Source organism: Trematomus bernacchii, unplaced genomic scaffold, assembly GCF_902827165.1.
Source record: "Trematomus bernacchii unplaced genomic scaffold, fTreBer1.1, whole genome shotgun sequence".
In the NCBI taxonomy this organism is placed as follows: domain Eukaryota; kingdom Metazoa; phylum Chordata; class Actinopteri; order Perciformes; family Nototheniidae; genus Trematomus; species Trematomus bernacchii.
Genome location: NW_022987654.1, coordinates 2,074,746 through 2,101,999, shown reverse-complemented (window position 1 = coordinate 2,101,999; position 27,254 = coordinate 2,074,746). Strand labels below are relative to the sequence as shown.

General features: G+C 40.5%; 1 protein-coding gene across 2 annotated transcripts in view; it reads right to left on the bottom strand.

Annotated features, from left to right (window-relative positions):
• The window catches only part of LOC117486437 (intermediate filament protein ON3-like), a 36,942-nt gene extending 11,140 nt beyond the window's left edge, over positions 1–25,802 (bottom strand). The window contains exons 1-9 of one of the 2 annotated variants that reach the window (XM_034134867.1): positions 25,269–25,802; positions 23,635–23,843; positions 23,450–23,510; positions 23,195–23,290; positions 22,922–23,086; positions 22,670–22,795; positions 22,284–22,504; positions 22,117–22,157; positions 20,842–21,730 (exon numbers count right to left, since the gene is read on the bottom strand). In XM_034134867.1, coding sequence (XP_033990758.1) covers positions 21,366–21,730; positions 22,117–22,157; positions 22,284–22,504; positions 22,670–22,795; positions 22,922–23,086; positions 23,195–23,290; positions 23,450–23,510; positions 23,635–23,843; positions 25,269–25,727 — 1,743 coding nt within the window. In that variant the 5' untranslated portion in view covers positions 25,728–25,802 and the 3' untranslated portion in view covers positions 20,842–21,365. Of the gene's footprint in view, positions 1–20,841; positions 21,731–22,116; positions 22,158–22,283; positions 22,505–22,669; positions 22,796–22,921; positions 23,087–23,194; positions 23,291–23,449; positions 23,511–23,634; positions 23,844–25,268 lie in introns of those variants that run through there. The other variant, XM_034134868.1, reaches the window with a different exon arrangement.
• Positions 25,803–27,254: the final 1,452 nt, after the last annotated feature.

Here is a 27,254-nt window from a genome sequence, read left to right as displayed (position 1 = left end):
CAATGATGTAAGTGATACCATAAAAAGAAAAAGAAAAAAAAGAGAAGTGCGGCCTCCAGCAGCAGACTACTTGGCACATACCTGCACACTAGCAAGTTTGAACAGGTGAAAGAACACTGTTCATCAAACCGCCCCACCCTTTTAGACTCCTAATGCCGTTTGATAGTGTGAAATGATTAACTACTTATAAAAGACACTCTAAGGAAACTAAAACATTCCTTGAGACAAACGTTCAGGTTGTGGAATTTCATTCACAGATAGTCGAAGAAAGTATGAAGGAACATTTTGATAACTTCAAATGTAACCAATGAAACGGCAGAAAGTAAAAAAATGACAGTAGCATTTTTACGCTCATTTATAAAAACAGACAGGGGGGGTTATCCAACCATGATAGACTATTCTAATAACCAACTGGATTCTGCTTAAAGTTTCTCCCCAAATAAGGAATGTACTCTTTTTGTAAGACATGGATTTGTTAAGGTAGGCGTGCAAGCATTTCCTTAAAGGGTATGATGTGGATAGTTGGTCTAAAAATCAAGAACCTAAGTATAAAAGACAAGATAATGAGTCATGCTTAAAATATATTGCGGAGAAACCATCAGTATGCACCTTGTTTAAATTAATTATTGTGTTCCCTGTTTTTTCATTGAATTATTTTCCATTTGGCTCACACTTTTAAGTTTCCTTTTGAAAATGTATTATAGCCCCAAATCACAAGAAATGCCTCAAAGGGCTGTACAAAGTACAAACGTCATAGCATAACAATTATAAAAACATTGTACAACTTTATACCTCAACATTAGTATTGCCATGGAATAAAAGCAAGTGATTGAAGTGATGGTAATGATGAGCCGAAACTATAGGTGATGGAAGCTTTGTCGTGGTAAGTCCTTAACACCCAGTGAATGTGAGTTACCACTGATGATGATTCCATTTCTCAGTCACACCACAGCTTTTGCTGATAGATGACATTTCAAACATTATACATGCATCCTGCTGCATGCAGAACTTCAACCAAGTTTGAAATATACATTATCACCAAGAAGAAGTATTTTCACAACTATAAAACTAAATTAAATCTGTATGGAAATGGGGGAGGAATTAGGAAGAAAAACAGATTGTCTTTTGTTTTGAACAAAAGCTTTTAAATCATAATAAATGTTCAGGACAGAACAGACAGGGTTTTACATGTTAGGCCCTGCTGTTTCCAGATATGTGATATGATATGTAACATTATTTATTATCTAACAATTTGTGATTAACATACCGAGAGTTGTAACTGAAAGTATGCCCTAGGGTTGGATACTATCTATCATTGAGAACTACACACTCAGGGAGGGGCAGCTTACTTCTGTCAGATCATAACTAATAAACTAAGTATACATTTTAACTATGTATCTATATAGTTAAAAACAGAAAAAATGAAATTTGGGTAATATATTACCCGTTACAATTCGTTACAACGCAGTTACAACACATTTTAACCCGAAATGAAATGGTGTTTTGTTTTTTAAGAATGTACTAACATAGCGAGACATTCCGACACCAGAGAAAAATTGTGCGGGTAGATTAGTAAACCTGGTGTTTACCCTTCAGGCGAAAATTACAAACAACAAATTGTGTCAGGTGCGCGTGACCTGCTCCGCTGCGCGTGCATCATTTCCAAAGTGCTTCCACAGCAGTGACACACATCTGTCGATAATCATTTATACGAAAATGGTTAAAGCAACCATCACTAAACGCCAGCAACACTGCATCTACTGCAGACAGTAGCAACAGGTCAGATGTAGAGATGGCAAATCCGGATCCTTTTACGGACTCAGGGTCTTCTGAGTCAGTCATTGAAGAGATCCGGATCATACGAGTCATTTGAGTCATATGAGTCAGCATCACCAAGACCGTAGAAATCCTATCGGTGAAACCGAAAAGTTGATGCATTTCACGAGCATATTATTATTCCATATATTTTGAATATATATATATATTTGTATATATATATATATAATATCTGCATGTATATTTTCTATTTCGACATGTATATTTTATATTTTATATTTTATTTTATTTTTCTTTCTATTCTTGTATATTTTGTAGTTTTGTTTTATTGTAAAATGCCTTTTATGCTGCTGTAACAACAATTTCCAAATTTGGGATCAATAAAGTACTATCTATCTATCTATCTATTAAACTGACGTTATATTAACCTCCGCTACACAGTGTATTTTGCTTTAATAAAAAATGTTGATCACAAAAAAAAAGGGTTATTTTGCGATTTGGCGAATCTGAGTCTGCTGTTGACTCGTGCATGAGGACGAGTCTGCTGGATCTCTGGATCTGCTGCTATATACGGCTCCGAGTCCGCACGAGTCTGGATTTGCGAATCTGAGTCTGCTGTGGACTCGTGCATGACGACGAGTCTGCTGGATCTCTGGATCTGCTGCTATATGGTTACGGCTCCGAGTCCGCACGAGTCTGCTCTGCTGTGTGTTGCACAGTGAGTCAGGATTTGCGAATCTGAGTCTGCTGTGGACTCGTGCATGACGGACGAGTCTGCTGGATCTCTGGATCTGCTGCTATATGGTTACGGCTCCGAGTCCGCACGAGTCTGATCCGCTGTGTGTTGCAGCGAGTCAGGATTTGCGAGTCTGCGAGTCTGCGAGTCTGCTGTTGATATAGCGCGGGAGCCGGGTGCTGGAGGAGGGGCTATGCTCGTGCACATGACGAGTATGGATCTCTGGATCTGCTATGCTATTACGGTTAGGAGCCGTCGGCTCCTCTGAGTCCCCACGAGTCTGCAGGAAGTTTCACTGATCCGCGTCCCCTCCCCTGAGCCAAACGATCACTTCTGGCAGCTATCCTGTGACTGTATACTTGCTAAAGGGTAGGTAGATGGACTGGGATACGTTGTAATGTGATTTTACATGTTATAAAGAGAGTAGCGAGTGACGCAATTTATAGTTTTAATTTGTACGTCACACCAAGTGTGGGACTCAAGGACTCGGGTTAATGGAGAGGGGAGACTCGTCACGACCAGCTTATTTCTAGGATCCGGGTTAATGATCCGGATGAATCAGGACTCGCCCATCTCTAGTCAGATGGGGTGGGGACATCACGTTACCCTCCGTTGTGGACACTAGCTTACTCCCGCCTGACTCGCCGCCCTCGCCCCCGGAGCAGCAGTCTTCGTCCCCCGAAACTACGCCGCCCCTCTGCGGCCCGCAGGTGCCAGGATACCACGGCAAAACAGAGCCTGCCCAGGTATATCTAAACAAGTACCCGCCTGTACAGTGGGGTAAGGCGGTCATTTTGCAGCTCGTGGTATAAAAATAGACAATGGCGAGAATATTCATGTGAAAATAGTGCCATATTCTGCCATGCCTATAGAAATGTTGGGTCAAAAATAATGCATACAATAGCACAGATGCCTTCACCACGAATGGCTACAAAAATATCTCATATCCCAAGCTTATCAACAAGCTAATGTTGCAGCTGAAATGTTCTCCAGGTCACAAAGTCAACCTCACATGAGTATGTCCTCCTGGGACGCAGCCCATTGAAAATGTCCACTGTAGTGGAAATGTTGTTAACATGCATCTCCTTTTACTCTTTTGAGCTACTCTATCAATCCCTGATGTACTGTACAGAGCAGAGGACATCCTGGTCTTTCCAGTGATATGTCATTGGTTAAAATTGCATGCTGGGAAGTTCCTCTTTCTTTTCATCCAAAATGGCTGGCATACCAAAAACAAAATGTTATAGAAGCAGGAGAAGAAGTCAAATATTGTTGAATAATTGTAATTTTTACCATGAAAATCATATATGTTCTTGTTTATTAACATGTGAGGAACTATATAATTAGTTCTGAAAGCAATTAAATAATTCAAATGTTCAAATAACAGCCCTTTTATAAATGTCCATTCTAGTGGACGTCAGGACCATCTTCATGGACTTTATGACTCAATATTGTTGCAGGAGACGGAACTGAAGCAGACATTTTCTGTACCAGATAGTTAAGGGAGATTAAGATTTTGAGCTCTCAGATGATGAGAGAGATGAGGATTTCACACCTGGGATAGAAGAGGGTCAAGAAGAAGGGGGGAAAAGATGCAGAAGGCTCCATGAGCGCACAGATACAGACAGAGAGACAGATAGGGACGAGCTGGAAAGACATGGCCCCCTGTGGGCCAAGAGTAGCACGTATGTCTTATTGTTGTTTTTATTTTAAGTGGAGCCATGAAAAATGAGAATTGCCTCAGGAATGTAAGCTTTGTTTCTATGAGCATGGTCAAATGGAGACCACATCCATAAAACTAGTCAAGATGACCCTACAGCCCGTGCCGACTGGAGTCAATTAGGTACTTTTCCCAGTACATCGACTACAAAGTCTTTGAAGATCTGGAAAGATTCACCAAAAACCAAACTAGTTTTTTAGTGACCAAATAAACAGCAATGTTCAGATCAATTACTTATTCATGTTTTAAATAAAGGTGAATGTATCATTGTATTAATATCACTCTATAACCATAATACGTTACATAGTCTATCTGTTAATTTTGGCTGTCTTTTCAAACTAATATGGTCCCGATGTCTTCTACAGTGGACATACTGTAACATTTAAAAATAAAAAAAGTCTAAATTGCAAGATGTTTTTTTAACCCTAAATAGGTAGGAAATCACAAAAAAAAGGAAATTGGAAGACCCTTTTTTTCCTCGGGTCCCAGGAGGATATGATGGGACCAAGGTGATGTGTAGTACATGGTTTTAATAATCAAATCAAATCAAATCAAATCAAGGTTTATTTATAGAGCACATTTAAAAGCGATTTTTGGTCGAGCCAAAGTGCTGTACATGTAATAACTACAATCACATAAAAACACATTTCTATAATCACAATAAAAGACAATAAATTACAACAGATATTTAAAAAGAAAACACAGGGAAAAGTCAGGAGTCGTGCTCCGCTCTGACTAAAAGGCCAGGGAGAAGAAGTGTGTCTTAAGAGTAGATTTAAAAACCCCTAGGGTCTGGGCCGACCTCACATGGAGGGGCAGAGTGTTCCAGAGCCTCGGGCCAGCTGCTGCGAAGGCTCGGTGCCCTCGGGTTTTGAGCCTGGTCTTGGGCACTACCAGCAGCAGCTGGTCAGCAGACCTTAAAGCTCTTGTTGGGGTGTAGCGCTGGAGGAGTTCAGCTATATAGGCCGGAGCCAGCCCATTTAGTGCTTTAAAAACAAATAAAAGGAGTTTAAAATCAATTCGGAACCGAATTAGAAGCCATGCAGTGAGGCCAGAATTGGGGTGATGTGGTCACGCTTTTTGTGGCCAGTGAGTAGACGTGCAGCTGCGTTCTGGACTAGCTGCAGGCGTTTAATTGACGCCTGGTCCATACCCATGTACAGAGCGTTGCAGTAGTCCAACCTCGAGGTAACAAAGGCATTAATAACCCTTTCCAGGTCCTCAAACGATAAAAACGACTTAGTCTTGGCCAATAGTCGTATTTTAAAAAAGCAGGTTTTGACTACGCTGCTGACCTGCTTATCGAATTTAAAAGCGCTATTGAAGGTCACTCCAAGGTTCGTGACAGAGGGGAGGATATTATTTTTGAGGGAGCCCAGAATATCAACCTGGGAGGCTAGAGGTTGGGGTCCAAAAAAGATAACCTCAGTCTTGCTCTCATTGAGGTTGAGGAAATGTTGGCTCAGCCAGGATTTGATCTCTGTTAAGCAGTCCATCAATAGCTGTAATGAGTTAACATTTGAATTGAGTGGCAGATAGATCTGTACATCGTCGGCGTAGCAGTGGAAGGGGATGTTGTGTTTTGTGAGAATTGAACCTAGGGGCAGTATGTACAGTAGAAAAAGGATGGGGCCCAAAATCGAGCCTTGGGGAACCCCACAGGTAAGAGGGGCTATGGCTGAGGAGAAGGCACCTAGCTGCACTGAGAAGCTACGGTCTGTCAGGTAGGACCTGAACCATGCAAGGGCAGAGCCTGTGATGCCAGCGGACTGTTCAAGCCGTGACAACAGGATGCTATGGTCCACAGTGTCGAAGGCAGCTGTCAGGTCTAACAGCACCAAGACAGCTGGGCTACCTGAGTCGGCGGCTAGGAGCAGATCATTAAAAACTCTTAAAAGGGCTGTTTCAGTACTGTGCTTGGGTTTGAAGCCAGACTGAAACTTTTCATGGATTCCATGCGTGGTTAAAAAAGACTGCAGCTGGGCGTAGACTACTCGCTCCAGGGCTTTTGATAAAAAAGGTAGCTGGGAGATGGGCCTAAAATTTGCGAGAATGGAAGGGTCGAGATTTTTCTTTTTAAGTAGTGGCTTAACCACGGCATGTTTGAAGGCAGCTGGGACACATCCTGAGCTAAGAGAGGTATTTATAAGTAATAAAATACTTGCTCCAACTGATCCTAAAACATCTCTGAGAAGGCGAGAGGGAATGCTGTCTGAGGTGCAGTTTGTCGGCCGCAGGTGCTTGACTACATCCGAGAGAGAAGAGAGGGATACAGGCTCAAAGTGGTCGAGGACAGCAGGGCACAGAAAAGGAGCAGGATCTGGGGTAGCACTAGTGTGGGCTAGCCTAAGAGCAGATACTTTTTCAATAAAAAATGTAAGAAACTTATCACAGAGAGTAGTCGATGGCACAATTGGAGGAACATCACAGGGATTAATGATCGAGTTGAGGACATTAAAAAGAACTTGAGGTTTATGGCTGTTTTTGGAGATTAGCAGAGAAATGTGCTCTGTTTTGGCTGCTTTGACTGCCGTCTGGTAGTCAGAAAGGCAAGCACGAAGGATTTCTAAGGAGACATGGAGTTTATCCTTTTTTCCATTTTCTCTCTGCACGCCTGCAGGTGCTTCTAAGAGCGTGAGTACAGTCATTGAGCCACGGCTCTGAGAGAACTTTGGTGCGTCTAAGCGTAAAAGGAGCAACAGAATCCAGTATTAGTGTACATGTCGAGTCAAACATGGAGATAAGCTCATCAGCACTAAAAACACAGTTCACCTCTAATTTACAGACAGGAGAAGCATTAAAAAACACTCTAAACGTGTAATAACGTGCTTTAACCAGTAGGAGGTGCGGGTTAAAAAGCTGTCAAGTTTACAGTGTTAATAATACTTTTGCTTTTCAATAATACTTTTGCTTTTCAATGTTTGCCATTTCAAACCATGAGCTGATTCAAATAATATTTGCCTTGATTTACAATATGTTCTCATTTGTTTTATCAGTACAGTTTTGAAGCTTTTGTGCTTTTCCTTGCCATAGTCCATTTTGGACTATATTAAATATTTCAGGATTGCACTTTTAACTTGAAATGTTTTCACTTGCTTGGTTTCAAAACATAACAAATGCCATAATCTGTTCATTGGGGACCATAACATCAATGCTATTTTTCATTGCTGTTGCCGGCCACTATTGCTCATGTAAACCTACTACTGCTGCACCCCCTGTAATCTCAGATGCACCCCAAGTCATTTTGTTCTGGAACCGTACATGGCCATATACTAAACAAAATACAGAGCCCATTCCGTGTCCTGTTATTGTCAACCTGGTTGGTTATTGTTTACTTCCTCTCTGCCTTCTTCTGGTGATTTATCTGAAGTCCAGCGCTCCGTCTTTTAACCTCTTTTCCTTTCTCTTTCTTGATCCTCCTTAGCAACCTTCATTATAGTCCTTGACAGTGGTCTGTACTGTATTACAACGTGTCACATGTTAAGAATTTACAATCAGAATCGAGTATTCAACTAAGCTGTGTAATACAAGTTGTTAGTAGCCTTAATGGCCTACACAGTTGTTATGCTATACCACATTGCCCTTCACTGGAAGTAACTCAAAAGTAATATAAAAGTAGTGTAACTCATTACATTTCAGAGACAGTAATATTGTAATGTAACTTATTACTTTAAAAAGACAGTAATAAGTCATATGTAATATATTACATTTTGGAAGTAACTTGCCCAACACTGAGAACTACACACCCAGGGAGGGGCAGCTTACTTCTGTCAGATCATAACTAATAAACTAAGTTATTTTAACTATGTATCTATATAGTTAAAAACAGACTGTGGCAAAAATGTCCCCTTTGAGAGATACCCTGCAGGGACTGACCTGTTATTCAGTCTCACTTGAAGATGAAAGATGATGTTCTCTATAAACCGGTTTGCTTCGCTTACAGGTCATAGAAAGCCAACAAGAGACGTTTAGAATGGTTGAGAGGGGTGCAGCAGTGAACCTGTGAAAAACACACCTTGAAAGTTTGACATTGAGACCTAAATATGTTTATTAACAATTTTTTAATTGCCATGTTGAAATCTACAAGGTACAAGCCTTTCCTTAACGGGTATGATGTGGATAGTTGGTTTAAAAATCAAGGCCCTAAGTATGAAAGACAACATAATAAAACGTGCTTAAAATATATTGCGGAGCAACCATCAGTATGCACCTTGTTTAACTTAATTATTGTGTTCCCTGTTTTTTCATTGAATTATTTTCCATTTGGCTCACACTTTTAAGTTTCCTTTTGTTTGTTTGTTTGTTTGTTTGTTCACCATGTAAAGCGGTCTTGGGTCCCTTGAAAGGCGCTATACAAATGTTCTATTATTATTATTATTAAGTGTCAAATCCAATCAAATCAAAATGTATTATAGCCCGAAATCACAAGAAATGCCTCAAAGGGCTGTACAAAGCAAACAAAAGCCAAGACAAAAACAAAATACAAACGTCATAGCATAGAAATTATAAAAACATTGTACAACATTATACCTCAACATTAGTATTGCCATGGGATAAAAGCAAGTGATTGAAGTGATGGTAATGATGAGCCGAATCTAGGGGATGGAAGTTAAGTGTGGTTTGAGAGTGTTACTTTAGAGCAGGGATGTCAAACTAAAATACACAGTGGGCCAAATAAAAAAATGGGTACTAGTCGAGGGCCGGACTGGTTCAATGTTTATTGCAAAACTTATTGAAATGAACTTATTGCACATATTAAACCTGGAACTATCAAAGCTTAAATTATTACCTATAAAAACAACATGAAACATAAAATAATCAGTTGCATTCATTTCTTATGGCTCTATCTGCAGCTTTTCCGGAGTCATTTCTTATGATTACATTTTTCCACAGGCCAACAACAGCTTCAAAAAAACTATTTCCCTCAAAGAAAAAAACAAACATGCCCTGTTGTCGCAAGAAAAAAAGTGCAGAAGGAAACATCCATGGAAACTCAGTTTGCTGCACTGTGATGCTAGTTCAAGCCAGATACTTGGCATCTCATCTTGGGTGCAAGTTCATCAATGTTTGGGGTCAGGCTCTGAGCTGAGGAAATCCTCAGGATTGAGTGAAGGTGTGCGTGCAATATACCGGCGGGCCAGATCTAATAGTAATTCAAAATTATCCTGCGGGCCGAAATTAAATCCACCACGGGCCTGATTTGGCCCCCGGGCCTTGAGTTTGACATTTGTGCTTTAGAGCATACACTTCAATATCAAAATAATATGTTCATGAAATGGAAAATATAATAAGGAAAAAGCTCTATTCAAAAGAGTATGCAGTACAAGGAAGAATTACTCCGACACACCCGTGCATTCTTTACAGTGAAAGCTATGTGAGAGACGCAGACCAGCAGAAAGCATGTTTGTGCACACCCACATTTATTTCCTTAGAGTTGGACATTGTTAATTAAGGTTGTTGGGCCTCAGATATCTTATAAGTGTTTGGCAGACAGATCACAAAATGAAATAGACACACCTTCTTTGTCATGGTAAGTCCTTAACACCCAGTGAACGCGAGTTACCACTGATGATGATTCCATTTCCCAGTCACACCACAATTTGGGTTTTTGTCATTTTAACACAGCTTTTGCTGATAGATGACATTTCAAACATTATACATGCATCCTGCTGCATGCAGAACTTCAACCAAGTTTAAAATATACATTATCACTAAGAAGAAGCATTTTCACAACTATAAAACAAAATGAAATCTGTATGGAAATGTTGGAGGAATTAGGAAGAAAAACAGATTATCTTTTGTTTTGAACAAAAGCTTTTAAATCATAATTCATTTTCAGGACAGAACAGACAGGGTTTTACATGTTAGGCCCTGCTGTTTCCAGATATGTGATGTAACATTATTTATTATCTAACAATTTGTGATTAACATACCGAGAGTTGAAACTGAAAGTATGCCCTCGGGTTGGATACTATCTATCATTGACTACACACCCAGGTTACTTCTGTCAGATCATAACTAAGATACATAGTTAAAAACAGACTGTTGTATATAGAGACAAACCCATAACATTCCCCTTTGAGAGATACCCTGCAGGGACTAACCTGTCATTCAGTCTCACCTGAAGATGACAGATGATGTTCTCTATAAACCAGTTTGCTTCGCTGACAGGTCATAGAAAGCCAACAAGAGAGGTTTAGAAGGTTGAGAGGGGTACAGCAGTGAACCTGTGAAAAACACACCTTGAAAGTTTGACCTTAAGACTTTCATATGTTTATTTATTAACAATATTTTAATTGCCATGTCGAAATCTGCAAGGTACACGCCTCAAACATTATCAGCACCAACTAGTACTCTTGTACATGTCCCCACGTTTTCAGTTGGTCAACTAGTTTGTAGTAATTTGGTTTTACACAAACTAAATGGAGCCTGCAACCATTTCAGCCAGACAGCTCAAGTTTCAATCCACACGCGACATTATCCATGCATCATTACCATAACCATTTTATTTAGATACGTTCAGTTGGAATCTCCTCATCCGACGTTGCTGCTGTTTTTTTTATTAGCTTTAATCAGCCCCACCATCACCCCTGCATCCACCTGCATGACCTGACATTTACTAAACTGCTTTGCTGTTTTCACATAAATTATACATTCCTTTAAAAATGGATTGACTGGATTTAATAAGGTATATGCACCAAAGTATTAGCTAAACAATGAAGGACTTGACACAGAGCCTCTCTGCTGCACGGGGCCAGGATTCAGGAACAAGGAAGGACCTGCCTTGCCTGATTTGGTACTTGAAACTGTTTCATGACATGTTACTTTAATTGATTTCTATGATACTGGATGTTTTTTTTTTGTATTGTTACTGGGTGCAATCTTTGACCTTTTAGTATTTGATTGTTGTATTAATTGTCTTTTTTTAATTCAGCAGCTAGTTAGGTTTTCTAACTTCCAGCTTGTCACCCGATTGGAGTTATGCAACCTTGCACATAGCAAAATGGAAAAACAATCGTTCTTAAAAACGGTTTTACAATAATTAAATAAAGGCAAGATCGATGAACGTGATTGATGAAGAAAGCATGGTGTGCCAGATAAGAGTCGTACAATGTGTTTAATTTTGACAGTCAGTCTGCAGGGATCCATGTTTGCATGACATACACATGTGTAAGTTAATTGTTTTTTACCTTATTTGAGATGCACTTTACCTTTCACATGCTATTGATCTAATCATTGCAAAACAAAGTCGTTATTTTACAGGTGGAACTGGACAATTGTCCGTCCTTCAAAAGATTCTTAATTTTATTGCTTATAAAAATGGAATTGCCCTGCAGCTTTACTTCAAAAACCTGACTTCTTCAGATAGCAATGTGTATGGTTGTTGTTGTGCTTAGAAGGGGCACACCTTAACCAGGCATCCATAACCTGAAATGTTGCTCCTTTCTACAGAATCTTCTATCTATCAGCAGTCTCCACCCCGAGCCTGCAGAGGAATTCAGACCTGTTACCCCAGCTGATCTTCTCTTTTTTTCCAACTTGTCAGCCTGTCAGTTCTTTTTATATCACGTCCTGTACAGACAAAACCTGTACAGACAAAACTGTACAGACAAAAACTCAATCAACGTCAGCATTAAATGAATTGCCGCTGGTGTAGATTTAGTGTTCAGACAATAAAATTTGACAGTTTACACGAGTAAATTGCCTAAACCCTGGAGAGAGATCAAACATTAATGTCAATAGTTAGGCATTATGTTTCTTTGTCATTGTGCACAATAGGCAAATTATTTAAAGCAACAGGAAGCCATGCCAAAGTTTGTTTTAGACATTTTAATATGTCTTGTTGAGACATAAGTGTTTCTTTGATGTGCTTCTGCAACAAATCAATGCCAACTGAGGAGCTCAGTAGTCATACACTGTACTCTATAGGCGCGTTCACACCAAGTACTTTTCCCACAATAGTTCATGAGAACTTTAGTTCATGAGAGCTCTTTTAGTTCTGATGAACTAAAGCAGATCGCGTTCACACCAAAATGAGTTCCTGGGGGTGGATTAGGCAAATGAACCGCTGACGTCACTTCTTCTTCTTCTGCTTTGGGTTTACTGGCAGGCCGCAAACAACTTCACGGCGAGTACAGTAGGTGGCGGTATGCACCTTAAAGTTGCAATCCGCCAAAAAACCGAGAGAAAAAGAAGAAGAAAAACCTCCCGCGCCCACTTGCTGTAAATGAGGCGTCTGTTTACCTTCCGACCTCAGACATGAGCTTCGTCTGAGTTATTTAAGCAAACACAAATACAGATCGTCGACCAGTCAAATGCAATAGCAATGCTGATTCGGAAGCGAAGGCGGTTAAGAAGGATTGACAAAAGGATTGGACGACGACATGCACGCGCTACGCTACGTGTGAAATGAATAAACTGTGCCAGGTGTGTCGTATGCACACTAAATAGGCTCAGCAGCTAACACACCTTTATTATATATCCTCCTGAGAGCAACTGCATCCGTCTGCCATGAACCCTACAGAAACCTACGTGTTAGTTGTGGCCCATAGTGGCCTCCATTTGTGTCGTGTAAAATGGGGGAAATCAAAAGTTAGCAAATCCCCATGTTCATAAAAACATTTAGTTTTAGGTCAAATAATTATTACACTGCTCTGAAACTCACTACACTAACTCCTAAGATGTTCCCTTACTATAATTAATTAAAAATATTGAACTCACAACACTGGTAATAACAAAGTTAACCATTTCTTTCTATAAATAAATAGTGCTTGTGTTGGACGCCATTTTGAAATACAATGAAATTATCTTTTTGAAAGCCACAATAAATAAAGCTTCGCCAGTTTATAACCGATGAAACATGATGGTATCAGAATAATAAGCAAGCTTAGTTACATGAAATGTAATGAAAAATGTAAGATACAGGCTCTGTTTAATCGCCATGTAGGTTCTCTTTTATTGCACACTCAAGACAATATCAATAACAGCATCACGCTGTCCCAGGTGTGTCGTATGCATGTAAATAGAAGTTAACATTTTCAATATCAAATAAAGTGTCAGTAGTATCAAAACATATATATATATATAATAACAATAGATAGGCTCAGCAGCAGACACACCTTAGTGCAAAGTGAAGTGTCAGTATTAATAACAGTGGCATATATATATAATCACAATAATACAAAATTAACTGTCCCAGGTGTAGGCAATTTGGGGTGAAGTGTCTTGCCCAGGGACACAACGACATGCTGACTGCAGTGGGGTTTGAACCTGTGCTCCCCTGATCCGAACACCAACGCACCAGACCACTGCACCACACGCCTCCCAACAAGTCATTGTACAGTTTATCAACGACGACAAGTTTTTCTTAATTTTTTTATTGAAGGCCTGTTGGATTTAATCAGCTCGCTTTGCACTGCCAGAAGCCCAGCCTGAAAGGTATTTTGTTGCCCCACCTGGCGCGCCGACACCTCCACCTGGCGCGCCGCCGACTCAGCATGGCGCTGCATCACCATGAGCAGCTGGTCGTCCGATTCCTGGGGCTTGTGTGAATGCAGCAGCCGTTCGTTGTGCATCTCCTTGGCACGCAGGTCCTCATTCTCCTTGCTGACCATGGCACGGCAGTCCATCGCCATGATGGTGTCAAGGAAGCTGTCCTCTTTGACCTTTTAGTATTTGATTGTTGTATTAATTGTCTTTTTTTCATTCAGCAGCTAGTTAGGTTTTCTAACTTCCAGCTTGTCACCCGATTGGAGTTATGCAACCTTGCACATAGCAAAATGGAAAAACAATCGTTCTTAAAAACGGTTTTACAATAATTAAATAAAGGCAAGATCGATGAACGTGATTGATGAAGAAAGCATGGTGTGCCAGATAAGAGTCGTACAATGTGTTTAATTTTGACAGTCAGTCTGCAGGGATCCATGTTTGCATGACATACACATGTGTAAGTTAATTGTTTTTTACCTTATTTGAGATGCACTTTACCTTTCACATGCTATTGATCTAATCATTGCAAAACAAAGTCGTTATTTTACAGGTGGAACTGGACAATTGTCCGTCCTTCAAAAGATTCTTAATTTTATTGCTTATAAAAATGGAATTGCCCTGCAGCTTTACTTCAAAAACCTGACTTCTTCAGATAGCAATGTGTATGGTTGTTGTTGTGCTTAGAAGGGGCACACCTTAACCAGGCATCCATAACCTGAAATGTTGCTCCTTTCTACAGAATCTTCTATCTATCAGCAGTCTCCACCCCGAGCCTGCAGAGGAATTCAGACCTGTTACCCCAGCTGATCTTCTCTTTTTTTCCAACTTGTCAGCCTGTCAGTTCTTTTTATATCACGTCCTGTACAGACAAAACCTGTACAGACAAAACTGTACAGACAAAAACTCAATCAACGTCAGCATTAAATGAATTGCCGCTGGTGTAGATTTAGTGTTCAGACAATAAAATTTGACAGTTTACACGAGTAAATTGCCTAAACCCTGGAGAGAGATCAAACATTAATGTCAATAGTTAGGCATTATGTTTCTTTGTCATTGTGCACAATAGGCAAATTATTTAAAGCAACAGGAAGCCATGCCAAAGTTTGTTTTAGACATTTTAATATGTCTTGTTGAGACATAAGTGTTTCTTTGATGTGCTTCTGCAACAAATCAATGCCAACTGAGGAGCTCAGTAGTCATACACTGTACTCTATAGGCGCGTTCACACCAAGTACTTTTCCCACAATAGTTCATGAGAACTTTAGTTCATGAGAGCTCTTTTAGTTCTGATGAACTAAAGCAGATCGCGTTCACACCAAAATGAGTTCCTGGGGGTGGATTAGGCAAATGAACCGCTGACGTCACTTCTTCTTCTTCTGCTTTGGGTTTACTGGCAGGCCGCAAACAACTTCACGGCGAGTACAGTAGGTGGCGGTATGCACCTTAAAGTTGCAATCCGCCAAAAAACCGAGAGAAAAAGAAGAAGAAAAACCTCCCGCGCCCACTTGCTGTAAATGAGGCGTCTGTTTACCTTCCGACCTCAGACATGAGCTTCGTCTGAGTTATTTAAGCAAACACAAATACAGATCGTCGACCAGTCAAATGCAATAGCAATGCTGATTCGGAAGCGAAGGCGGTTAAGAAGGATTGACAAAAGGATTGGACGACGACATGTACTCGCTACGCTACGTGTGAAATGAATAAACTGTGCCAGGTGTGTCGTATGCACACTAAATAGGCTCAGCAGCTAACACACCTTTATTATATATCCTCCTGAGAGCAACTGCATCCGTCTGCCATGAACCCTACAGAAACCTACGTGTTAGTTTTGGCCCATAGTGGCCTCCATTTGTGTCGTGTAAAATGGGGGAAATCAAAAGTTAGCAAATCCCCATGTTCATAAAAGCATTTAGTTTTAGGTCAAATAATTATTACACTGCTCTGAAACTCACTACACTAACTCCTAAGATGTTCCCTTACTATAATTAATTAAAAATATTGAACTCAAAACACTGGTAATAACAAACTTAACCATTTCTTTCTATAAATAAATAGTGCTTGTGTTGGACGCCATTTTGAAATACAATGAAATTATCTTTTGAAAGCCACAATAAATAAAGCTTCGCCAGTTTATAACCGATGAAACATGATGGTATCAGAATAATAAGCAAGCTTAGTTACATGAAATGTAATGAAAAATGTAAGATACAGGCTCTGTTTAATCGCCATGTAGGTTCTCTTTTATTGCACACTCAAGACAATATCAATAACAGCATCACGCTGGCCCAGGTGTGTCGTATGCATGTAAATAGAAGTTAACATTTTCAATATCAAATAAAGTGTCAGTAGTATCAAAACATATATATATATATAATAACAATAGATAGGCTCAGCAGCAGACACACCTTAGTGCAAAGCGAAGTGTCAGTATTAATAACAGTGGCATATATATATAATCACAATAATACAAAATTAACTGTCCCAGGTGTAGGCAATTTGGGGTGAAGTGTCTTGCCCAGGGACACAACGACATGCTGACTGCAGTGGGGTTTGAACCTGTGCTCCCCTGATCCGAACACCAACGCACCAGACCACTGCACCACACGCCTCCCAACAAGTCACAGTTTATCAACGACGACAAGTTTTTCTTAATTTTTTTATTGAAGGCCTGTTGGATTTAATCAGCTCGCTTTGCACTGCCAGAAGCCCAGCCTGAAAGGTATTTGTTGCCCCACCTAGCGCGCCGACACCATGCGGTGACTGCATCACTGCAGTCAGCATGTCGTTGTGTCCCTGAGACACTTCACCCCAAAGTGCTCCTGTGGGGATTGCCCACAGTATTGAGTATGTAAGCTTTGGATAAAAGCGTCTAACAAGTGACATGTAATGATTCAAAAAGCTTTTGGCGGCCATATTGAATAACAAACCAATGTGGTTTACTTGTTATCCACAGTTTAGCTGCTAAATGTTACCTTTACAAAGCTACGCTGAAAACACAGCAAAGTTCATATAACGGTATTAGGTTAGTTGAACCTAATATTTTTATAGTTAAACTCAACACTTTTCTTTGTGCTCCACATATCTAAATGTATAAAGTGTGTTTTCACCTCCGTTCCCTCCTGTTTGCTGCAGTATGGCAGCAGCGGTCAGGATGGGATCCTCTGTGATCAGATAGTAGTCCTGATGGTGTCCGCTGACCGGGCGCAGGGTGTGGAGCTGCCTACTCTCAGCGGGGGGGAACTGAACGTGGAAACTGTGTTTCTCTGAGGGATCCTCCATGTAGTCTGAGAAGCCTTCTGAGGAAACAAGGTCAAACTATTTAGGATAATACTATGACAAGGAACAATGTTTAGGCAGTAAATAGAATTTCAATTACATTTCTACTTAAATGTGCAAAAATATTAGAACATCAGTCTTTGTGGCATGCAGGTAATCAACTGTTTAAGCTTTTACCATTAACATGTAGAATGAATGTTGCAAATGACTTGAAATTATAGCAACTACAATGTATTGTTAGAGGTAGCATTATGTCCAGCTAGCATGCTAATTGCTAACGTTATATAATCGTTTTATCCCGGAGGGGAAAACTAGTTTCTAATCCTGAGAGAAACACCTCGCCTGAAACACACGATTAGTGCCATGAGTTAGTGAAGCAAATTACAGAACATTGCACACTTATTCACAAGTCAAAACGTGTTCATAGCGGGCACGGCTGAGAATAGCTAGCTAGCTAGATGTTGTTAGCCAGCTTGGACCTATGATAGCAAGTTCTAGCATGGCTAGCTCGATCTACTGAGCAAATAAAAGTACATCTAAGACCAGTATTGTGCAGATTAAAACAGTGCAGTGCATGTATTTTATTTTACCTTCGTAGTCGTCCCGACATGACTTTGCCAGGTCTGCTAACTTTGCTGAGCCACGGAAACTGCATTCAGTAGAAGCTTCTGAATGCGGCGCTTCGCGTCCTCCGAGTAAATCGCCAGAAGTGCCGACACATCCTCATCACTCCACCGCTCTGATGATTTATTTAGTGTTGCTATAATAACTGCTTTCACAAAAGTAATCTCTTCGGGTGCGCTGGCCGAAGCGAGCAAATACAATGGCCGCTTACAAAACAAAATTCAAACGGGCGTGGTTTGCATTCCGCACAGCCAATCAGACGTATGAACTATTTTCTCCCACAACAGTCCCTGCTCTCTAGCAGGGACTGAAAAGCGGGTCAGATGAACTAATTTGAACTACTTTAGTTCCTGGGGCTTTTTGGTGTGAACGCAAATATATCGTAGTTCTGATAAACTATTGTGGGAAAAGTACTCCGGTGTGAACGCGCCTTATGTCTGTGGTTGTTGGTCCTGTTCCAAACACAGTCAAAATAATGTTCCCAAAAGAGCCATATAAAGTTATTATTTTCAAAGACCACTATTATTACTGTATCGTTTGAGTTCTGATATAGTCTAAGACAAAAGACTCAATTTGAGTGGAGTGTTGCAACATTTGCCTGCAGGCAGTTGGATGGTGAAGCGAGAAAACATTCACTTCATTTTATTTTCTCATTTAGGTGTGGACGTGTGTATTTTAGATTCGAACTGAAGTGCCTACACATACTGTATAGATGACATTACACAGTGGGAAAACTGGAACCGACACTGCATGCTGTTAACTCCAGTTTAGGTTTAGGAATGGACGCTGTCAATCACAGTAACGCAGCCAAGTTTCTTTCAATGTTCTCGCTTGACTCACTGTAGCCTCGCCCCATACCTCAAACTGAGATATCTAGAGAGTCTATTGTACTTTGTTTTAGAGTATACATGTTAGGTTTTCCAAATCTTGGCACACTGACAGATATGTTATGGACAGGTGTAGATTTGGAAAGGCTGCAACAGAAAACATAAAGGGGGGCCTTTGACAGTTTCAGTTAAACATAGTTTGTGCCTGCTCGAACAAGAACAGTGCATTAATTCAGCAGCAGAAAGGAGAAGGCTGCATCATCTGCAGAGTAATAGACAACTGTTATTGAATAAATACATGCATGTTGACATTTTTCAATGACTAATGCATGAATTAATACAAATAAGATGATGGATCCTGCAACTATGATCAGCAGAAACACAGGCGGCTGCAGCAGCATAGATGTGTGTGTGTGTTACACAACAGAACATAATGTGTGTGTAGAGGCTGTCAGAGAAGATTCCTCTGCACTGCAAACAATAGGACCGGTTTCCTCAATCACTAACATGGTTTGATAAGACAGTAAGAGGTGATGCATGACTAAACCAGTTACATGTGAACAGTAAAATAACATTCCTAACACAGGAACCTTATGCCAAAAAATGCCGAGCAACTCAGGGACTTTCACAAATATGAGATTTTATTTGTACTGATTATCATTACTGTGATAAGATCTGTGGACTCATTGCAACTATGCATGTGATAACATCCAACCAAAACAATATTACTGTGAAGGTGTGTGCACTGTTCATCCGCGATGATGATTGTTTAAATGGGATTTTGCGTATTGACACCATTCCTCTAAAAGAGTTAGATTTTCAAACAATGACTACCAGGTACTTTTTTTACCATCAACTACTGTACTTTTGCAACCTTACTGTATAAATGGACTTCCCAGGTAAAAGAGAGTAATAATCGAATATTATGCAGTGTAAAATCAGGGCTCAGAGGCTGCAGCTTCAAAAGAGCTGCTGCAAGGGAAACTAAGAGAAACAACCACATACAATAAAGAAATGCATCATAAAATACAGAAACACACACCACACATTCAGAAAACAATAGACAGAAAAGGAATGCCGCATATCCCACAGAAACCAATGTAAAACAACAGATGTTTCCAGCGGACTCAGAAACGAACACGCCCTGACACACCTGGTATTTGTTGCCATGGTTTGTGGCTCATGAAGTTGCTGAGGTCAACAACGTTTTAACATTCTGATTGCATAACATTATTATACATCATGTCAGATATTTCCTGCAGGAGTGTTAATCTTGCGTCTTTTGGTGATTACTGGTCTATCATTCAATAGTAACACATAATATCTGAATGAGGACATATACATGAAAACAAAACTTGCAATGTTAGCCTATTTCATTTAAGTCAATAAACTGGTTTGTAACTCATTAACATTGTGCTTGGTGCGACAGCTTGTCTATATTTTGATCGTTTTTTATGATGTGATATTCTTTTACAAGTCCTTCTTCCAGCTCTGATGCAAACGTATTTTCAAACCCCCTAAATAAAGTCAAAGCCAATGTAAACTACCAAAGCTTTTCATACACTGTGATATCATGTATATACAGTTAACTATCAAGCCTTTAAACCTGAAACTGATCCAGTCTGCCCCAGTGTGTCGGCAGCAGCAACAGTTGTTTTTTTGTGTGCAATGAACGGTGGGTGGTACTGTGGGATTTTGACAGTTTTTTCTCCTAAAACTTCAAGTTGTATAGCCTTGGGTGTGGCACCCCCACCCACGATTCCTGTTCAAACCTGTTGCTCTTTAAGGTGTTTTACAGGAAATCACGTGTCATTTCAGTACACTCACAGGCATATTAGATTTAGCGTTTTATTTCCTGATACAACTCTTGGCATGTTTCGATCAGACTTGTTGGATTGGTTTTGTTTTGTGAACTTTGCATGTATAATTAATTATATTTGTTTTACAGTAAGGGATTAGAAGTGTTTGGACCATGACATTTTCTGACATTTTATAATCATGAATGACCTTATACTTTCTTTTGTTGAAAAGAAACCCTGCAATTAGCGTGTCCCCGGTCTTAGACAGACTGGGACTTGTCAGGGAAATGTTTAAAATATCATGTAAGTTAGAGTTTCTCTAAGGCCTTTTAAAGTTCACCATATGTGTGTGTGTGTGTGTGTGTGTGTGTGTGTGTGTGTGTGTGTGTGTGGTGTCTGTTCATGTGTATATTTAATAAGATTAAAAATGTGTTCCACACACAGGTCTTTCATTGTGTGCATAATATCTTTTTCATTTTCCTATCTTTTTTAGCCTTGTTCTTAATGGTTGGCAGATTAAGTATATCTCAAAAGTGCAATTACATAAACTTACTAGGAAACGTACAAACCATAGTAACACAACAGTACACCATGTAAACTAATGTTTGAAGAAGGTTTATTGTCGAGCAAACAGACAGGACATGATGTGTCGCCAGGGGTAACGCACAGAAAATTGTATTTTGAGAAGATGGAAGACTTTGTTCACATATATTCATGTTACAGCAGGTACAGCATAAGGTCCATGCAGTAGTATACTCGAGGTGGCATCAGTGCTTTGAGTTACTCGGACCCCAAGAGCAACAGAAGAAAACAAATACAACAGTGCCACCTGCTGGTTAAACACATGTGTGGTGCAAGGATCACTGACCACAGGCAGTTTACAGTCAATAATGTATTAAGACTTTTCAGATACCTGAACAAAGACTTATCCTTTAGCATCTTTACATGAAGTGTATAACAGTTGTGTTTACACCTCTTACAGAAGAAACATTGTTTTGTGAAGGCACTTTGGTGTGAACAATTCGAGACCTGGATAATAAAGCAGAGTTGCTGTGCTTTTTATTCACCTCCAAGACCAATATCATCAATCATAAATCAGATAAAACAGGAAAAAATAATCATTCCTCAGCCACAACTTCAGCCTCCACCTGCTCCTCCTTTTCCTCCTGCTCCACCTCCGCCTCCTCGTTATTCTCCTCGACAGCTGGCGCCTCGATTGCTACCTCCTCTTGCTCCTCCTCTTGCTCCTCCACCTGCTCCTCCACCTGCTCCTCCTCCTTCTTCTCCTCCTTCTTCTCCTCCATCTTCTCCTCGGTCTTGATCCTCACTGTTTCTGTCTTGGTGACTGTGGTGCTCTTTACTGTTGCTCCTTCACGGGCAGCAATAGAACCGATGCTTGCCTTGACTCCACTTCCACCGAAGGAGCAGCTGGTGTAGGACGGGGTTCGGGAGCTCTCCAGGCCGTAGGCATTGTAGTTCATTGCTGCACATGTAAAAATAAACATTGAAATACAGTACTGGAAAAAAATTGTCCATTATGATCTGAATATCTTTTCGTATCAGCAAAGGCTTCGGTTACCATTAGTTCTTCTTCTTAGAGATTTAAAAAGCACATTGAAATGCATTTGATTTGAGTCTACTCCAATTAACTTGGGGTAAACAGCACATGCATTTATTGACACGGTTTGTCCAAGTATTTAACACAAGTGCAGAAATAGAAGCAATATTTTAGGTGTAATGGAGTTATCTGTGATTGAAAAGGGAAGAGTGCTGTCCAAAACATAACCTATTACCATTTTTAATTAATAGTTTAAACTGTACCAAAAATCAAAAGTTAAACAGTTAAACCAAGGTAGAACATGAACTTACAAGTCTGCTTGGTTATATTGGTCTTGATTCCAGTAGCTAACCTGTAGAGGAAACAGAACAAGACAGGAGCAAGCAGAACACAATGAGTCATCTACACAATAATAATGATGTTAAAAAAATATTTCTCAGCCGCTCCACAGGAGGGTGCTGTCAGAGCAACACCTTACCTGTACTCCTCTCCTTCCAGCAGCTTCCTGTAGGTGGCGATCTCAATGTCCAGGGCCAGCTTCACGTTCATCAGTTCCTGGTACTGGCGCACTTGAAGGGCCATGTCCTGCTTGGCTCTCTGGAGCGCTTCCTCCAGGTCTCTGATGCGAAGTCTAGCGTCTTTTACTGCAATCTCACCACGCTCCTCAGCCTCTGCGATCTGAGATTCCAAATTGTTTCGCTAAGAGTAGAGAATGAAAAGCAAAAAGTGATGTGAGATCCTGTTGTCTTTTTAAGGCCAGGTGCTACTACCACATTTGAATTACTGCTGAAGTTAGGAGGATTTTTAATCAGTTAAAATCAAAGAATAATAGAAATGTCCAAATGTACAAAACTAATTTCTCACCTGTGCTTTAACCATTTCAATTTCAGACTGGAGCCTCATTATCCTGCGGTTCATGTCAGCTATATCAGCCTTGGTGGTCTTCAGGTCTTCACCATAACTTCCTGCTGACTGCTGCATCTCTGTATACTAAACACACAGAAAAGTTGTATGGGAGAATGAAAAAGCAACGTGATTATCAAAGTGTAGCTGATGTTTGTTGTTAGCCACATGGTTTGACATGCTTTTATTTGACATACATCACAGGGATCATACCTTAGACTGATACCATGACTCTGCCTCGGCTCTGCTACGGTTGGCGATGTCTTCATACTGAGCACGCACTTCAGCCACAATGGAGTCCATGTCCAGGTTACGGCTGTTGTCCATCTCCACCACAACAGATGTGTCCTTGATCTGGCCCTGCAGCTCACTGAGTTCCTGTGCGGATAATATATTAACAAATCATTTTGAAAATGCTCTTTGTATTTAAGATGTTACATCTATTATTCATTTGTGTGCCACTGGAAAGGTAAACAAGGTTCGTACTGCCTCGTAGATCTGCCTCAGGAACTCAATCTCATCAGAAAGCCCGTCCAGTTTGGCTTCCAGCTCCACTTTCATCATGAAGGCTGTGTCAGTGTCCTGCACAGGAAAGTCAAATATAGAGATTGTTCATTGTTGCATGCTGCCCTGGCCCTGAGGTACAATGGCCATTGTGTGGCCATGTAGCTCGAAGGCTTGTTATGGTTTAATTATGGCATAATATGGAAAATAAGAAAAGACAAAAAAGAAAAGACAGACCTTCTTTATGAGGACAAAGTGGTTTTCACACTCATTGCGCTTGTTGATCTCATCTTCATACCTTGAAAGGAAAGATTACTCCTTAAATGTATAGTGCAGTGGTCATGCAATCAACTTAAAATATATGTTTATTATAGTTTATTTAAGGAGTTCCACTGATGGTTGAAATATTATGCTCCACTCACTTGTTTTTGTAGTCCTCAACCATGCCCGTCATCTGATGCAGGTCAGACTCAAGCTTGACTTTCTCGTGACCCAAGTTGTCCAGCTGTCTGCGCAAGTTGGCGATGTAGGCTTCGAACATGGAGTCAACATTGGAGCGAGATGTGGTCTGTTCCTGCATAAGTTTCCATTTGGTCTCAAGCATTTTGTTCTGCTGTTCCAGGAAGCGAACCTGCAGACAGAAAAGGTAAGTGAGTGATTGATGAATAGAAAACAGGAAAAACACAGTTCTGTAGATATGGGTCACACGGAAAGGACTTTGAATGGATTGATTGTAAAAGGATGGGAAGATACTGCCCTACTTGTTTACAAAACAAAAACTTTAATGTATGGGGAGGTTGGTCTATGACAAATATGCACTGAAAAAAGATGCATGTATGCGTTACTCAAACAACATGAATGGCTTCACTTGGTTTCCTAATGGACAAAACTGCGTGAAGATTGACAGCAAGAAAATGAGTAGCTTCTCCCACATCTAACACACTCTAAATGTCAAATCAATTACTCCCATAGCATATTGCTCACCCACAGTGCCACTTTTCAACACAAAGAGGCACTGTTTCCCAGTTCCCCCTTTGCAAGTTCTTTTTTGAGTGTCCTGACCCTGGGTGGGGTCCTGCTACCACTCTGCAAACACGATGTGACACGCAGCTATACCTGAGTGTGTGCAATATCATGATGGTATGCAAGTTTTGTTTTACAATCTGAGGAATTAGTCTCAGGGTTATCTATTTGACTTCTGTCATACTTCGCGGTACCTCATTAAACATGAATGTTGCAATGTTCGATAACTAAAGAATCTGATTAATCTCAGGTGGAGGAGTCAGGCTTCGGTTTCTGCACTCTATTTAACAGTGGGTGCTTAACAATGATTTATTTACTAACAATAAAAGTAAATTATTGTTTTACTGGCTTTCATAAAGCCTCATAAAGTGGGTTTCGTTCAGATAACTGTTATTTGTTTACTCCACTCAGTATTTAACAAGCTTCCCATGCAAAGCTGACCTAGCCCATGACACACCCACTTTTGTACTGTAGGTTTTATGGACATGCTGTTCATTATTCAGCAAGCTTTACTTGATTAATAAGATTTTGCAGCTAGGACTTTATCTCTTTTCAGGATATTGCTCACATTTGGATGCACCCCCTTCAAGAAAAATGTGTTATTCTCTTCGTGCTCTGTATCCAGGTTGATCCTCTTATCTGAGCTCTATGATCTCACTCCAGAGTGAAAACATGGGAGGGAGCCAAAGCATTACTCAAAACTGTGAAGTTTCCTTCACAGTACCACTCTACATGGCTTTTAGATGACTGCATATTGCTATATATACACTTTTGACTCAAGGATGATCTACACTGTGAATTTAGACCTCTTTCACCTTGAGCTATTCTGGCTTTCAATACAGTAATTTCCTCTAAGGTTCCTGAAGTTATATTTTCACTCTGTGAGGAATTGTATACATGTATCCTAACAGTCATAGGAACCAACAGTTTATCCTCAACAAAAAGTATTTTGTGGACCCACAGAAAGTTTTTTTCTTTTTACTATTTAACTAACATGTATGAATTTTGAAAATGTCCCTTTAAGTTGACTGACCTTGTCGATGAAGGAAGCAAAGCGGTTGTTGAGGGTCTTGATCTGCTCCTTCTCGTGGGTGCGGACCACCTGGATGTTGGGGTCAATCTCCAGGTTCAGGGGGGTTAGCAGGCTCTTGTTCACAGTCACCGCTGTGATGGGGGCCCCCATGTCATGGGCCATGCCACCTCCCATACCTCCACCATAGCCCACATAGCCAGACTCCACTCCACCTCCTCTTTGTCCAGAACCCCCGGCAATATACCCACCACCCATTTTATACCCCCCGCCACCTACAGCAGCACCACAGCTGCCAACTCCCCCATAAGAGCTGCGGACATTGAGGCTCTGCCTGCCACTGCCACTGCCACTGCCTACACCCCCGTAGCCGGAGAAGGAGCGGCTGCTGAAGCCCTGCGATGGGCCCCTGGCGGAGGACACGGTGGAGTAGGTGGTGTTCTTCATAGCTCTGATAGACATGATATCAGAGGGAGTTTGTAGCAATGAAGTGGTGTGAGAGGAGAAGAGAGCGAGGCAGATAGACCCTCCCTGGTCTCCGGTGCTATTTATCAGGGCAGGGGAGGGGCCCTGCAGAGATCTGATTGGATGCCGCCCGCACCAGGGGAGTGAAGGATGAGGGAATGTCAGGGAAGAAAATCACATTGTGTTACACATTTACTGCTGGAGGGAGCACAAGAATTACATAATAGTCCCCGTGCCAGTTTAAAGTGCTGCAGAAACAGTGGTACAACTTCTACTTCAAAAGGCATTTTCCAAACTTTAAATGTTACATTGCTTTTACATCATAATAACAAACATGCAAAGCCTATTTTGCATCCATAAAATTAAACTTCAAACATATTGTACCTCTTGTATCATCTGCACTCTTTCACAAACACACACAGACACACAGACAAACCGACAAACACACACACACACACTCATGCGAAACCAGATTATAAAGTCAAACCTTGGGTATAATGAACAGCGCATCATTTTATGACCTCGTCTTCTACTTTAAAACAGTCCTCATAGAGGTGACATATTGCAAAGCAAATTGTTGGTGTCCAGTGTGATGTGCTTTATGTGTTTGTATGCTGTGTCACTGTATGTCTCATAATTGTGGAAACACCAAATGTAGCCACTTAATATGTTCCATTATCTATACGTGCGCTCTATATGTTCTTCAGCAGGCATGTTGGAACACATCCTTGCATGAAACACAGATTATAAGAAAAGGGATCAGTACAGCAAAAAAGTAAAGTTCACATAGACAGGTTGCACCTTCTTCAATGTCACAAGTAAAATCCTATGTTTGAAGCGTGAACAATTGCACAATTATGAAATAACCGAAGGCATTGAACACACACACACCCACAAACACACGCACACACACACGGACTATTGATGAACATTCCTCCCATATCAGCCAGGTAAAGAGCAAATAGAGATTGTCTTTTTATTTTACTCTGGACCCCACCTAGTCTTAAACGGCTTTCCCAACCCATGAAAAACACAACATCAAAAACAAGGACTGCGCATCGTAGGTACTGTAGGTAGGTAGGTAGGTAGGTAGGTAGGTGGAAATAGGTAGTTATAGGTAGCCAGCTACTTAGATATCGGTAAGCCCTTATCCTTTTATGACAGTTTGATTTAAACCATGAACTATCATCATATCATATTGTGGAAATCATGATTTATTTGTCGGATTTATGACTCAAGATCTTCCCTGACTGGTTTCTTGACTGTTGCCTAATTCTTACCAGAATAAACCCCTTGCTCCGTCAACGAAAATATTAAACACACCCCTCCTCTTTTGTTTCCAGAGTTTTATACAAATTAACTTAACATTTCTATCAGCTATGAATAAACAAAGAGGGCACATGTTGTGGAAAGAACATATTAACAACCTAAAAGGGACTTTAAGGCTTCAGACTGATAAAAAAAATCATATTTTGCTTGGCTTGTCTGAAACACTGACGTGACCCTTCACAATGAAGCTGCTGT